General features: G+C 31.9%; 1 protein-coding gene across 2 annotated transcripts in view; it reads right to left on the bottom strand.

The window, feature by feature from the left end:
• Positions 1-330: 330 nt before the first annotated feature.
• LOC117218267 (uncharacterized) overlaps positions 331-15053 on the bottom strand; it is a 165223-nt gene continuing 150500 nt past the window's right edge. The window contains exons 4-5 of one of the 2 annotated variants that reach the window (XM_076522227.1): positions 1630-1816; positions 331-1537 (exon numbers count right to left, since the gene is read on the bottom strand). In XM_076522227.1, coding sequence (XP_076378342.1) covers positions 1516-1537; positions 1630-1816 — 209 coding nt within the window. In that variant the 3' untranslated portion in view covers positions 331-1515. Of the gene's footprint in view, positions 1538-1625; positions 1817-15053 lie in introns of those variants that run through there. The other variant, XM_076522228.1, reaches the window with a different exon arrangement.

The following is a 15053-nucleotide window of genomic DNA, read 5'->3' as shown; positions in this document are numbered from 1 at the left end:
TTGTTTCGCGAAGGTTCACTGCGAACACTATTCCGTTGTTGTGCGGGGCGAGACAGAATTAACTGAATGGTCGAAGTTGTTCAAAGTTTGTAAATGTTGACAAATTACTTTTTTGATGAATATGCTGTTAAGAAGACCTTGAAATATGTTTGCAAGATCATTTGTTTGGAACAACTTTTTCTTACGGATATAATAGGCGATTTCTTTTGGTTTATGAGATAATCTTAAACAAGAAATATTATATAATTTATACAGACGTGGAGGTTTGAATAGGTTAAGAATTCAATGCAATAGAAATTTTTTCATAGATTAGATATTTAAATACAACAATTGGAAAAGAGAAAAATACTTTACTGACTCCGAAAACGTCTATCAAATATTTTTAAATGGTTTCGTAGAAATCGATGAACCATTTCAAAAGACATATTTCCTTCGTATGTAATTATGCAATCGCCACTATAAGTTAGGTTATTATTAAATACATAAAACGTTAAATATTAATCATGTACATAGATGTTTTAGTTTTCTGAAATTGAATTATGCACCATTTATCTAATGGGGTTTTAGAACATATAATATAACCTATATAATATAACCTAACCTAAAAAATGTACACCTATATGTCTGGCTTAGAAACTAGAAATATGTATATCATTTTAGCGAAAATATCATTTCAATTGTCTAAAGCCTAGATTTACACCTCAATTATTAACCCTCGCCTGGCGGACTCAGGGTCCATGCTGACCCATACAATGTTTATGTTTACGTATGCCGTAAAAAAATGTTTCCTATCAAAGTTAATTAGTATTTAACCAACAAGAAATTGCAATTGTTTAAATTAAAAAACAAATTTATTTCTCAATAAAAAAAGTTCATAGTTATATTTTTTAAAGCAAACTAGCTAATTTTAACATCATAGTATTGTAGGCGCCGTCGAGACGAATTCAACGACTTGCTACATAACCTTCAAATGATATTGAAAGAAAAATTGCCATGAATCAATTGCCACAATATTTGGTTTTATATAAATTTCTTCTTTTGTTTAATGTGTTATTTATGTTCATTTGTTTATATTTACATACAAGCCTTTGATGTTACGTATCGCCGAATTATTTCAAATATTATAACAATCAATTCATGCCAATTTTTCCTTCAATGTCATCCGAAGGTCATCATATAGTCGTTGAAGTTAAAATTATATTATAATGAATAGTATAATTATAATTATACTATGAAGTTACTTTTTACTTTAAAATTATACATTTAAAACAATAACGGTGATCTTGCTTCTTTATCGAAAATCAATTTATTTTTAAATTTAAACAATTAAACTTTCTTATCGGTTAAATACTAATTAACTTTGACAGGAAACATTTTTTCGTCAGACCATCGAAAGGGGCTGAAAAATCGTGAGGACTAATATGTAACTCATCCTGTATATTTAAATACTAAGTAATGAAATCCAGACTTGGGTCTGTGTGACCCCTGGGAGCGTTAATCATCTCTTGTTCATACTCAATCCGAGTATGAAACATCTCTGAAACGGGTAAGAGTACAGGTACAGCACATCAAACGCATGAGGAACACGTCTCGGTGCGCGGAGAAAAATACAACTTTCAAGGTACTCACACAGAGAAGTGATAGAGGAAGCACTTCCAGCCGGTGGGTCGCTCCAGGAAGTTGTAAACTTGACCCTGGAAGGTCGCTTTTCCAGCACGCCGATGCTCCTTAACGTGATAACGGCCCTCCCACGTGTTACGATCGCCGCCGGTACCCAACAGCAATCTTGGATCGACACCTGAAGGTACGTGAAGCTCTGCTCAATATTATAGCCATCCAATTTGAAACATGATTATTTTTATGGTAAATATTCAGATTAAGGGAAGTCATTCAAAAAATGAACCGCCAGTAATTTTCCAAATGAAATTTTGAAAACATGCACTTTGATAGCATTTCATACGATGATTCGAATTATGTGCAAACTATTTTACCAACTAGCTTTTTTTTATAATAAACAAATTTCTTTTTTATAGTACCGTTACCGATACTATCGAATAAATATACAATGGAATAAAGATTTATGTTTCTTTAAAAATTACTAATGGTGTACAAGACTGTTATTTTGATGATGCAGTCTTTGTTCCTTAAAATTTCAATATGTATACAATATTGCAAGCTATATATACATATAGCTAGCCATGTTCGAATTCTTCTTCGAATAAATTGTTATCTGGATTATTTACTCGATAATGTCGAATAAAATTTTATTCGTTAATCCTTAACCCTTATTCGTCATCCGAATACAACAATTTTGCCAAACTCTGGTTTAGTGTCGCGTTTATAATCGATAAATACGACGCACAGTGGTCAGTTTCCATACAAAAAGCGGAGAAAAACATACAACTAAATTGATATATTTAAGCCTTATTTTCTCATTTTATATTATTAATACATATATTCGGGTCTTTGTTGGGATCGAATAATGAAAACAAAATGGAGTGTTTTAATTGTTTGCAAAAAAGTTTTTTAAAAATACAAATTTTCGTTTTCAATTCAATTCAATTGAACATCCTCTCCATTTTCATGTTGCGAACATTGTTCCGAAACTAGTAGTTCGATTGTTTCTTTGAGAAATAGTTTCGATTTCTTGATCGTTCTTTTCCTCATACTCGACATGAACAGATCGGATGTGAGCAAAGTCTGCATATAATAAAAAAAAAAATTTATAATTATTCTCATTAGTTTCGATAGAGTGCGAACAGTTGAAACATTGATATTTTACTCGACTTATTCAAAACATCTCGCGTAACTCGGTAGCCCATAGATATCACTTATGTATACTTGTCATTTTTATTTTGTTACTAACGTAAGGCATCACTCATCAAAATACGATCGAAGCGAACACTGAACTCCACCGAACTCATAATTAAAAAATGAAATAAAAATTTAACAAATTCAATTGAACGTGACTCAGAAAATATGAACGATAAAAAAGTGTCCTATGACATAATTTATGTACATACTAAGTACATAAAATCCTGAAAAAATTATTTATTTTCAAAACACAAAATAATTATAAACGGTGATATAAATTGACGATGATTTGGAGATGGGCTACTTTAAAGCCATGTAGCCGTGTCCAAAATAAACAAATGGTTAAAAAGATTGCAGTAAATAATAAGCCACATGTATAATTGACTACTAATGAATAAATTATACATTATGGAGATATTTTTTAAAACCGACTTGTTTTCGCTTTTTGTATAGAAACCGGTCACTGTGCGACGCCAATGGCATACAAAATGGTGGCCTTAATGTGGCCTTGAATTCGCAAAATAAGTCCTGAATGTAATAAAAATGTAACTATATATATATATATAAATCACAGTCTTTGGTCCTTTGAGATGGGGATCGTGTGCTGGACCTCTCCGGATCAACCGGGATTTTTCATACTGACCGAGTCGAACACATATTTCTGTACTTTGCAATTGCTGCCACTTTTATTTTATGGACTTGTATAGGTCTTTCTTTTACAAACTCACATACTTCGTACTTTACGAGCACTGCTGACTGTATTTCTGAATCATGTGCCTCTACGTTTGCGTTAGCAAATAGAAACGTTTACTTGTCGTATAGTGTCATTTTTAACTGTTGCGAAATTAACCCTCCAAGCGTGGACTACGTGGAAATCGCGTTGTAAATATTTTGTTAAATTCAGCAAAAACAAACTAAATTTAAATAATTTTTCATTTTTAAAAATTAAAAATTTTATATTTTTTAATTTTCTAATTTACAAAATATTTTAAATTTTACATTTCTAAAATTTTTTTATAATTTTCGATGATGCTTATTACTAGATCACGAATCTTTTTGCAAAAAAATAAAGTTAAATAAAAAATAAAGAGTTTCATTCTTTGTTTAATGATCTTAATAAGTTGCAAATTATATATTAATATTCTGAAACTATTTTAATAACTCTACTGTTTTAAATTGCACCAAAAACTGTTTTATCATGAATTTTATCATTTCGCAATGTACTTATTGCATTCAGATAGCGTTGTCTGCAACTCATTGCTAAAAACATTTGAATATAATTAGTATACTTTATTATGTTTATATGTATGAACATCTATTTTCACATGTAGACGAACATCACGTAAATAAACGAAAGTATATTCAAAGGAAATAATGCAACCAGTTATTTAAAAATTATGAATAAACAGCGAATTTTTATGAAAACATCGAAGATTACATAATAAACATGAGAGTAAATGAACATTGACAAGGTTTCTTGTACTAAATATAAAATGAAGATACCATTGATTTTATCATTTTTGTTGAAACACAAATTCTGTTTAAATTTTACTATAAATGCATAAAGATCCGTAGTATAATTATAAGTAGACATCGAATTTTTATGTTAATTAAAAATTGTCTAAGTAATAGTAAAAACCTTAAGTTTGATGAAAATATCTTTTCTTTTTAATCATTTGAATAAAAAATATAAATCTATAATATTAATAAATACAATAATATAAAATATAATAATATATAATATATAATAATATAAAAATATAAATATAAAAAATAATATAATAAAAATATAAGTATAAATATAAAAAAAATAATATAATAAAATTATAAATATAAATATAAAAAATAATATAATAAAAATATAAATATGAATATAAAAAAATAATATAATAAAAATAAAAATATAAATCTATAAATTTCAATAGAAAAAATTTTCAAATTCATTTAATGTCTTTACAGTTTTATATATGTTTGACCTAGACATTTTTATCAAAAATGCGTAAAGATTAGCAGTATAATTGTTTAAGTGTAATTAAAATTACAACAGTGTAAGCGTTTGTAGACATAATCGCGAATATTTTTATTATTTATATGAACCCTAGCTTCTGAATCTAATTGAAAATTTTTCGTAAAATAAGTATCATGATAAAAAATCAATATAACGAAAACATAAATTAATAATTATCTGAAATGCTTCGTTGAAAATGAAGGTAGGATACAAGGATGAGGTAAAATTAAAATTAAATTATTCAAATTGTTAACAAATAATAAAGCGATACTGTCGTTCAAGATATAGAGTATTTAAAATTATTCTGTGATAGGATTAGATACTTATCTTCCTCAAATTTTTGTTTCGAAGACTCGAGTTTCTACAGTATCGTCTCTCCTTGGCAGTGTTATTGTTTCCATCATTCCTACAATCTATCATGAAAATTCCCCTCTCTGCCTGTCCGTACTGCATAATCACTGTCAGATTTGAAATGCTAAAAGTTCACAATCACGCACTATCTGTTTCCTTGAGTTCTATCTTTGCGCAAAAATGTATCATTAAACAAATGACGAATTTTTACAGCAGTAATTTTCTAATTGCATAGAAACGACTATGTTTAATATTCAATATTTACAAGCAACATCACTTTGCATTATGAAAATTGTCAATCTTGCAAAAAATGCTCAATACTAGACGTACCCGGCTAATTAAACCGATTGGCTCTACAGTTACTTATTTTATAAGTATGAGCATCATATCATGCTAATAAATACTGATTCGAATACAGTTCATTATTTATAACTGTTTATTTTACAGAGCGTTCAATATAACAGCTTGACAAAAAGATGTTATTGAGTGAAAATTTATTATTGTTATGCATTAGTGTCCGTCGGCAAATTGAAAAACATATCCTAATTATCCATTGATTAATTATTCAATTAATTGCCTAATTAATCGACATTTTAATTGGCAAATTAATTGATAAATTAATAGCCTAATCAATTGGCAAATGAATTGATAAATTAATAGCCTAATCAATTGGCAAATGAATTGATAAATTAATTGCTTAAATTAATTGGTAAATTAATTGCGTAATTAATTATCTAATTAATCAATAAGCTAACTTTTTATTTTCACAATGATATTCACGCATTGCTATACTTCTTTTTTTTCATACATTTCTTTTATCGGAGTATTAAAAATGTTTCAAAGATCGTAGCCACCGTCATGAACGTCACGTTTGAACACCGAGTATATTGTTTTTTCTATAACAAAAGATTTTTTTTTAATATTAAGAGCATATCTTCATATATTCTGAATTCTCTAGTTACAATATAAAACGAAGAACACAATGTTTTTCATTTTGTGATCATTTTCGATCCAAGAAATTTAAAGATATCGTCAAATTAAAACCTGTAGCAGTATTAAGCAAAATTACAACAAGAAATTAATACTATTCACTGTATTCGAAAAGCTGTGGGAACTATCTAATCTTTGCAGAATTTTAAAACATTTTCATAAATTGTTAACAAAGAGACAAAACAGCTTCCGTTATCTTCAGACAGTCTAACACTATCACTACTCATTATTTCACTATCTCCTTTCACAGTTGTCGCATAAAGTACGCACGACCAGTCCCTGTTACAATAATTTAGATTCACTGACACGCGAACATAGTCCACTATGAAAATGGGGGAAAACAATTTTTGATGACAATTGTGTAATTAATGCAGAAATGATCCGATATGAAAACAGGGAAGAAAATATTTCAGAGACAAATGCCAGTATGACAATTTATGGTCAATGTCGAGCGTAATTAACAAAAATGGCGTCTAGTCTGAAAATGGAGAAGAACAATTTTCGAAGGCAATTGCGATTAAGGAAATCCACGAAAGAATAACAGACCGTGTTCACTCGACTTTCCATAAATTGTCGATATTTTAAACTAGAACGACCGAGCCTTAAATGCGATTAACACGTCGACTGCCGCAGAAATGTCTATAAAAGTCACTATTTCATAATGTAAGGAACAGAAGAGACAAGATTCATTATAGAAATTATTCGAATAGAGTAGATGTTCAGTAGAAAGTCACTCGCAATGGATAAACGAAAGATTCCTGAGGTCATTTGAAGTAACTTTTTCCTTAGCGCAAATGCAATCTGCAGCTTCGTTTACGAGTTATTAACGAAAAACAGCGACCAATGAGAGGCAAGATTAGCCGACGCGAGGCGACTGAGCCAATGAGCGGAATTGGGCTTCTCCCGCTCGTTGGCTCAGCCGCCTAGCGCCAAGCGAGCTCGCCCCTCATTGGTGAGTGTTTTTCGTTAATAACTCGAAAACGAAGCCACGAATTGCATTTTCGCTACGCAAAAAGTTACTCCAAATGACCTGAGGAACCCCTCATTTCCCGGAAGTAACATAACTTTGGGACACCCTATATTAATGTCAGAGTGGCCAATCACAGGCTGGCCAATCGAAAGATCGTATATTATTAATTTCTAAATAATCCTTTAAACATTTTGCCGTATGAACAGCCGCATTGTCCTGTTGCAAAATGAACTTTTCGCCGACAATTGTTGTTGCCAACTTGTTTATTCGTTCGTCAAGGAGTCCACTAATTTCAACTGTTTTTGTTCCAAAAAATTGTTAAATCTCGTTGAAATACGTACAAATGAACCTTATTAATTTTGTTGAACTGCAAAAGGTATATAACAGCTTCTTTGCAAAAAATTCCCCAACGATGTTAAAAGCACAGTAGAATACCCCTTTAAATTACAACGTGTGCTATCTTTTTGTCGCATTCTGTAGGAGGAATGAAGTTGTGGAGAATATAAAGTAGCAAGTAACGAAGTGGCGAAGCCGAAGTCGTAAAGGAAATAAAATAGCAGAGAAACACAAACAGGGTGGCGAATAAAATATCACGGAAACAAAGTGCAGTAAATTCTTCCTAATTGACGCTCGACTTGGAAACAAAAATAGACAATTTGGGAAGAAGAGACACGATTATTTAATCCTTGCGGCTTTGTTTAATAGTGACAATTTTTAATGTTGACAATTGATAACTATAAAAACGAGCCGCAAGGCTCGAATAATCGTATCTCCTCTTTCCAAAATGCCCATTTTTGTGCGCAATCTGAGCGCGAATTAGGGAGAAATTACTGTACTAGTTGAGCGCCAATTAGCGAGAATATACTGTAACGACAATGCCGATGTAACAAAGTAGCAAAACAATAAAGTAGTAGATGAACGAATTTTAAAACGAGTCCAGGCTTATGATTACACGACTCATTTTCACGAGATTATAATGGTTAAAGTATGTACAGTTCGTTGAACATTTGTAAATTTCCTGCGACCACCATGCACAACCAACAGATTAGCACAAAAATCGAGGATGAAAATTCGCAGGGACGAACGCGACGCCGACTGATATTCGTGCGCGTTTTCAGTTCGCATTTTCCAATACGAAACTGTCAGCCCTATCCGCGAGAAAGCCGTACTGACCTCAAACACAGTCCGCGGATTCTAAGTAATCCAATTATCGATAAATAAATGCCGACCGCGCACGGATGTCCGCCAGCGAAAATAATCTGCAGACGGAATTAAAGCTGGCTCATCTCGCAGCCAAATCCGATATCCGAAAAGCAAGTCCGTGATTACCGAGATTCGAGCCCTCCTCCTATCGAATAATCAACGAATGCATCCGATAGTTCCGAGCAATTTCTTTTGTTTCGCCGGAACCCGCTCCGCGGCGAATAGAATCCGATATTCCTGTAACAGTTATTTATTCGACGTTCGATTATTCATAAATTCGATATACAGCAAATTCTCTCTAATTGACGCGGAGATTGTGCACAAGAATGGACAATTTGGAAAGAGGAGATACTCTTATATAGTAAAACCGATTGTCAACAACTATAAAAACGAGTCGCAGGGCTCGAATGATCGTACCTTCTCTTTCCAAATTGTCCATTTTTTTGCACAATTTGAACGTCAATTAGGGAAAATTTACTGTATTTTTATTTTCGGATGCAATGTGGGTGTAATATCAGACGTTCTATCGTCCACGTCTGTTTGGACCGTGCTCGTGTTTATACCGGATGTCTTCTTAAAACTAAACCTACTCTGCGTCAATCAGTATCACCAGTTTTACAGTTGTTATTTTGAAATTCTTGTAACAACTCTTTTCGTAGGAAACTATTGAATAGGTTTCTTAATTTAAGCATATGTTATAATTGAAATGGTGGAAGAGCTAAATGAATTCGTCGTTGTCGTTTATGAAGCAACACAAATCTGTCACATTTAGATTAGCACGGTAGGTTTATTGTTGAATCCGTTATTTATTAAGAAATTTGGCACAGCGTAGTGAACGAAAAGAAAGCTTTAACAATATATACAATATACAAGCTATTAACAATATAAACTCTTTGGCTTATTTACAATAAGAACAAAAAATTTTAGCAATATTTAATCTTATTTTTTCCTTTACTATAACCTCGTGCATAGCTCTTTCTTTTCTCTAATTGTCTCCAACCAACTTCTCTCCGTCTCTTCCCATCTCAATCTCCAATACCCTTTCTTGTCACTCTATCGTCAGTCGCTCATACTATTCGTTTAATAGCTCAGTCGATAATGTCAATAGTATAATTACATTCCAATATAATCGATCAAGTCGACTATTTTCGAAAATATTGGTTATATAAGAAAATGATTTAGACTTTTGACAAAAGTTATACGATATTATAAGTATACAAATTATTTGGTAAGTAATTTTCTTTTTTTATGACTTAGGCTTAGATGCCTGAAGATCAACTTTATCTTTTTTCTTCATGGAACGATGCGCTAGGTATTAATAAAAGAGATACTATGAATCTTTTACGACAGAAGATCAGAACAGTAAATTCTCCCTAATTGATATTCAAATTGTACCCAAAACTAGACAATTTAGGAAGAGAAATTACGATTACTCGAGCCTTGCGGCTACTTTTTAACAACTTTTTTTAACAACGATTGTTAACAACTATAAAAAGGCTAGAATCATCGTATATCATCTTCCTAAATTGTCCATTTTTGTGTACACTTTGAGTGTCAATTAGGAAGAATTTACAATAAAGACTTGCTTATCTGAACATTTATTTTAACAATATTCTGGTACCCAAACGTTCTATTATCTACTAATCTAATCATTGTATTATTTGGATACATTATCACCTAGTAGATAACTGGAATTAAATTTTTAAATAATAAAATGCTTTGGTATCAAGATATTATAAAAGTAAGCCTTCAGATGAGGGAGGCTCTACTGTATTTTAATTTGAATGTTGCTAGGAAACTATCACTGATAGGAAATTATCAACATTGATACATGAAACCATCGCTGTTCAGAAACTGATGGTTTCTTAACAAATGGTTTCTTAGATGAAAATTCGCCCTTAAGGAAGTAGGATTCCTTAAAATACTAAGAACATTGTCTCCAAAGGATTTGGTTATGTATTAAAAATTGAAATATAATGAGAAAAATGAACAATACAACCTGACATTTTGTCACGTACATAATCAAACAATATGTTTTATCTGATGTCGTATTCATATTCATCCTCAAATAGTTAATGATTCTTTGGATTAAGTAATAATTTAATATTTGTATGGAGAAAATCAAGCTTCACACACACACACACACACACACACACACACACACACACACACACACACACACATAATGAGGTTTACTAAAATATATACAATTAAAGAAAAAACGAAGTTGACTTTTATATGACCCTTAGGCAAAAGAAAATTACTTACTGCAGATAATTTGCACTACGAAAACTGTGTGTCAATTTAAATAGGACACTCTGTATACGCAAGGCTCCTAAAACAGGGTCTGAAGAAATGCATTAAAAACTCGTTTGGTATCGAGTTAGTATGAGTTAGTATGTTGTTCTTTATTTATCAGATCCCTGTTAATATTTATCAATTGCTGGCAATTAATAAAGGTTATTTAATAACTGAGTTCTACCTAAAAGAATTTCGATAGTTTTTAATACAAATAATAACCTCGAAGGAAATTGTTATATTAAATCAAATCAATTCTTGGACGATGGACGAAATTATTGTCGCTTTTACATAATTTTTTTTCGATTTTAAAAGGATTATTAGAATAAATAACGGTAGTTAATTGGGTAAATAGACTGTTAATAGATACCTCGATTGAATTAATGATTTTAGAATTAGATTCGATATTTTTACGTTTCATTTTAATGTTTGAAGTCAAAGGTCATTTCAAGGTCAAAACAATAGACATTTTAACGTGAGCTACCCGATGCAATGGAAAATATATATGCATTATATCCAAATTAACATCTATGTCCTTGCGAATTTTAAGAAAAATTTATAAATAAGACCAGTTTTTTAACATCACTCTTAACGGAGACGTTTAGGTGGAAACGTTTAGTTGGTATAATTGAGTGATTGTCACTTGTCACAGAAAATGTGAAATTCGTCAGATAAATTGAGACACCTTCATATCAATCTTTATACTCTACTTCGTATAACATAATTGTTATAATTTAATACTGTATGTCAAGCAAAATGCAACTGAAATTTCATCCATCCTTATTTTAACCAATCTTCTTAATGTTCGACCATGCAATTCTGATTCCGTTTTCACCAAGCGTGTTTGTGTCTCCTGTATAGAAACACAACTCAGATTTTAATTGTTTGGCGGAAATGAATTTTTTAAACACCTTCCTTCTTATTACGCGTTCCCGTTGTATCCTGCTTTTTTCCAAAATGTGTAGAATGATTTTTTGCAGTATCATTCGTTTCCAGACAATTTCCATTATTTTCCTATTCTACAGAGTGGAGCATTTGAAACGAGATACCTGAATAACTCGTTTGTATTTGACAATAGAAAAAAGGTGTAAAAATGGTTGTTTGATTTCGAGGGGCACATTATAGGATGTCAACAATTTTTTTTATAGATGAAGGCATAGAGGACATACGAAGGTCAAACTTGTTTTTTAAATGGGATGACCTAATTTTTTATTTACATTCTGATAAAGCCTTTTAAGGCAAGTACAATGACCTACAAATGAAGGTCATTTAAGTTCACGACATAAGAACTACAATGAAAAACAAATTCTATGTCCTCTACGCCTTCACCTGTAAAAAAGATTATTGACATTGTGACGGCTACCTCCAGACCCGCCAACAGATGGCTCCTCTTCCCGCAAGTGACCGATCCGCCTCAATTTGTATATGTATATACAGACTTCGTCCTTCCTACCGATATCCCAACGTCTAAGGCAAGGGCCCGCTAGGATAGCCTTACTGATGAGTCCTCTAGCGGGTCCTGGACGAAACGTCTCCCGCTCACCCTTTTCTCCTTAACACAGTCACTTCATCACCGCCAAAACATCATATTATGTGCCCCTCGAAATCAAACAATTTATGTCTGACACTTTTCGTTCTATTGTCAAAAACAAACGAGTTATTCGTGTGTCTCGTTTCAAATCCTCCTCCTTGTATATCTTCTACCACCTTACTTTAAATTCTCCAATTTTATAGATTTATTCCTGAAAAATTGATACAGTATAAAAACTTTATTTCGTACATTTTTCGAAATTGAGAATGGAAGGATTTTAGGATGAATATTTTATTTAACCTTAGGTTGCACTTTTTAAATTGCCTCCTATCTTTACGCAATTCATTCTTGAAAATCGCGTAAAATATTCGAATGAAATTCAAAGCAGCTGGTACATTTTATCTTCACGTTCGTTAAGCGTAATGCATAATTGGAAACCTATATTCTTATTAACGGATTTTTATTCTACGCAAATGAAGAATAAACTTTTGTATGAAATATTTTCTAATCAGATTTTATCTTACGAGGGTTTTAATAAAATAAATAATTTGTAACATCTCTATTTAGATTTTTGGATTCAAGGTTTTCAAATGAATACTTTATATGTGCAAATACATGACATAAGGAAAATGGAACTTGTATTATTTTACTGTGCTTAAAACAATTCGCTAAAAAGATATTAACATTGCAGAGTATAATGAAGAAAATACAATTTGTAGTTCACCAGCAAAAAGATCTTTTTCGCTTGAAATACCATAATGTAGACTGAAATATTTTACTATTTTCACGCAACACACTCTATCCACATTTTTTATTTACTTAAAAATTTACAAATTTTTAGAATAAAGAATCATTGTTACTGACAGGGAAGACCAGCCTTTGTTGATTACATCAAAGAGCTTATCTTCTGCATGAGTAATTAAAATAATGTGTCCTTGTAGCTCATGGCGATATTTTGTTATCTGACACTGCCTAATCGATCTCCAACGCAACGGTTCGCTGAAATCTCTCGCCTACCGTCACCTATCAACCTAACTGAAACCAGCACATAACCCCTGAAACGCTTCCGTTCACAGGATGTGACACCGGTTACCCTTCCATTACGAACAGAGCGTAAGTCGATACGTATTCGTCAATATTTAAACGTACGATACAGAAATGAACGGTCGAAAAGTTCGAATCGAAACGAGTCTCTTGTATTTCTACATGGTGTCTTGTTTAAGTGAATACAGCAGGATATCTCCGTAGGAATTATAGTTATTAAAAAAATGTTTCTACATTACAGTAAAGTAAAATGTTTCTGTGTAGTAGTACAGGAGATCTAAATGTCAATCTAATTTCCGTAAATGGAAGGCTATATTTTTTTCTTCAGAAAGCAACAGCAGGCACTGAGAGAAATTCAAAAAGGTGCTATATGATATTATTCTGAATTCGATAAAGGTCAATGGTTAGCTTATGTTTATGTCCTGCATTGGTCGATGGGCAACATCCAGCAGCCACTACTTTTCAGCATCGGTTACAGAATTATTGCTAATGCCATAAATTATCAATTGTAATTTTCACTTACCAGTTGAATAATTTTGTATCTTTCTACGTGTCCACCGTTTTAAAAGGTGTCCCAATATTTTCGTTACCAACTGTATACAGTAACGGACATACATATATATTTTGACATTTTCAACCAATAAGTGTGAGAAATCTGCAGTTTTTGAAATCTTTTGACGCTTGTAATTTGATTTTGCATTAACCGATTTCGATGAAATTTTCAGCATGCATATAAATTACCAATATCTACAAAGGAAGAATTTGAACGATCACGAATCTTGAATGACCTTGGAGACCTAACATTCAGTAATAAATCCACTTTAAAAAAATACGTTTATGAATGTCATTATTATTATAATGTATGCTTAGATTAAAAAGTTTATTCGATCATTTCTTCAATTTTTTTATTCAATTCATTTTCTATGAAATAGTCTTTATATAATTTCAGCAATTTTATAACAAAAATTGTATAAAAATTCATTCCAACGAATTCTCCAGTATTGTTGGAAACTCGTGAAACAAAATTTACAAGCTCCCTAAATTCGAGAAAGAATTGCGATATTTGAGAACAGAACTATTTTTATATTTCGGATAAAAAAAAATGGTTCTTTTGCCTTCGGCTGTAGCTATACCAACTGCCGTTATTTTCTGTTGCGGTAGAATCGTAACAGACTCCCACAGAAGGAAACGAGCAACAGATGTTTGAAGCAACGACCGTGTTCAAAAATCTCTACGTGAAATTATTCTCTATTCACCGTGCTTTTAATACAGTTTTCGAATTGAATAAGGAAAACCCGAATAGCTGAATTCGTGTTTCGAACCCTGGACGGTCAAGATTTACTGACAACGGTCTGTAAGCCGCATAACCACTGCGACGGTTATAAGTTAAGTAAAATTTTCTAGTACATTTTCGATTAGAATTCTACTTGTTTCTAGTAATGGAAAATAACCAAAACGGCCCTTTGATTTGTTTACAATTGCCACTATAATGGATGAACTTCTGGAAAAAGTATCTTCTTTATATAAAATACAGACATAGACTTAGGATCCGTAATACAGAACTTGAATTCAGAGCTATCTAACCCACCGACGGCAATCTGCATTTTTAAGTACCTAGGCGAAATGATCATCTTTGAAAATTTTCAAAGCGGGAGGGTCGAGCTATCTGGATTCCCCACCTAGAAAACTCAATCATCAATTGCACATTAAAGTGAAAACTTCAAGAAGTATACCAGAATTTTTTTATTCTAAGAATTCTCAGAATTCAAAAATTAAACACGGGCTTGAAAGAACCACGTTGTCAGTCGCGTTAGTAAAAATGTACCTTGCCGGCGGTGGGTTAA

The sequence above is a fragment of the Megalopta genalis genome, chromosome 5 (assembly GCF_051020955.1).
Source record: "Megalopta genalis isolate 19385.01 chromosome 5, iyMegGena1_principal, whole genome shotgun sequence".
NCBI classification, from domain to species: domain Eukaryota; kingdom Metazoa; phylum Arthropoda; class Insecta; order Hymenoptera; family Halictidae; genus Megalopta; species Megalopta genalis.
This window is presented reverse-complemented; position numbering and strand designations above follow the sequence as displayed.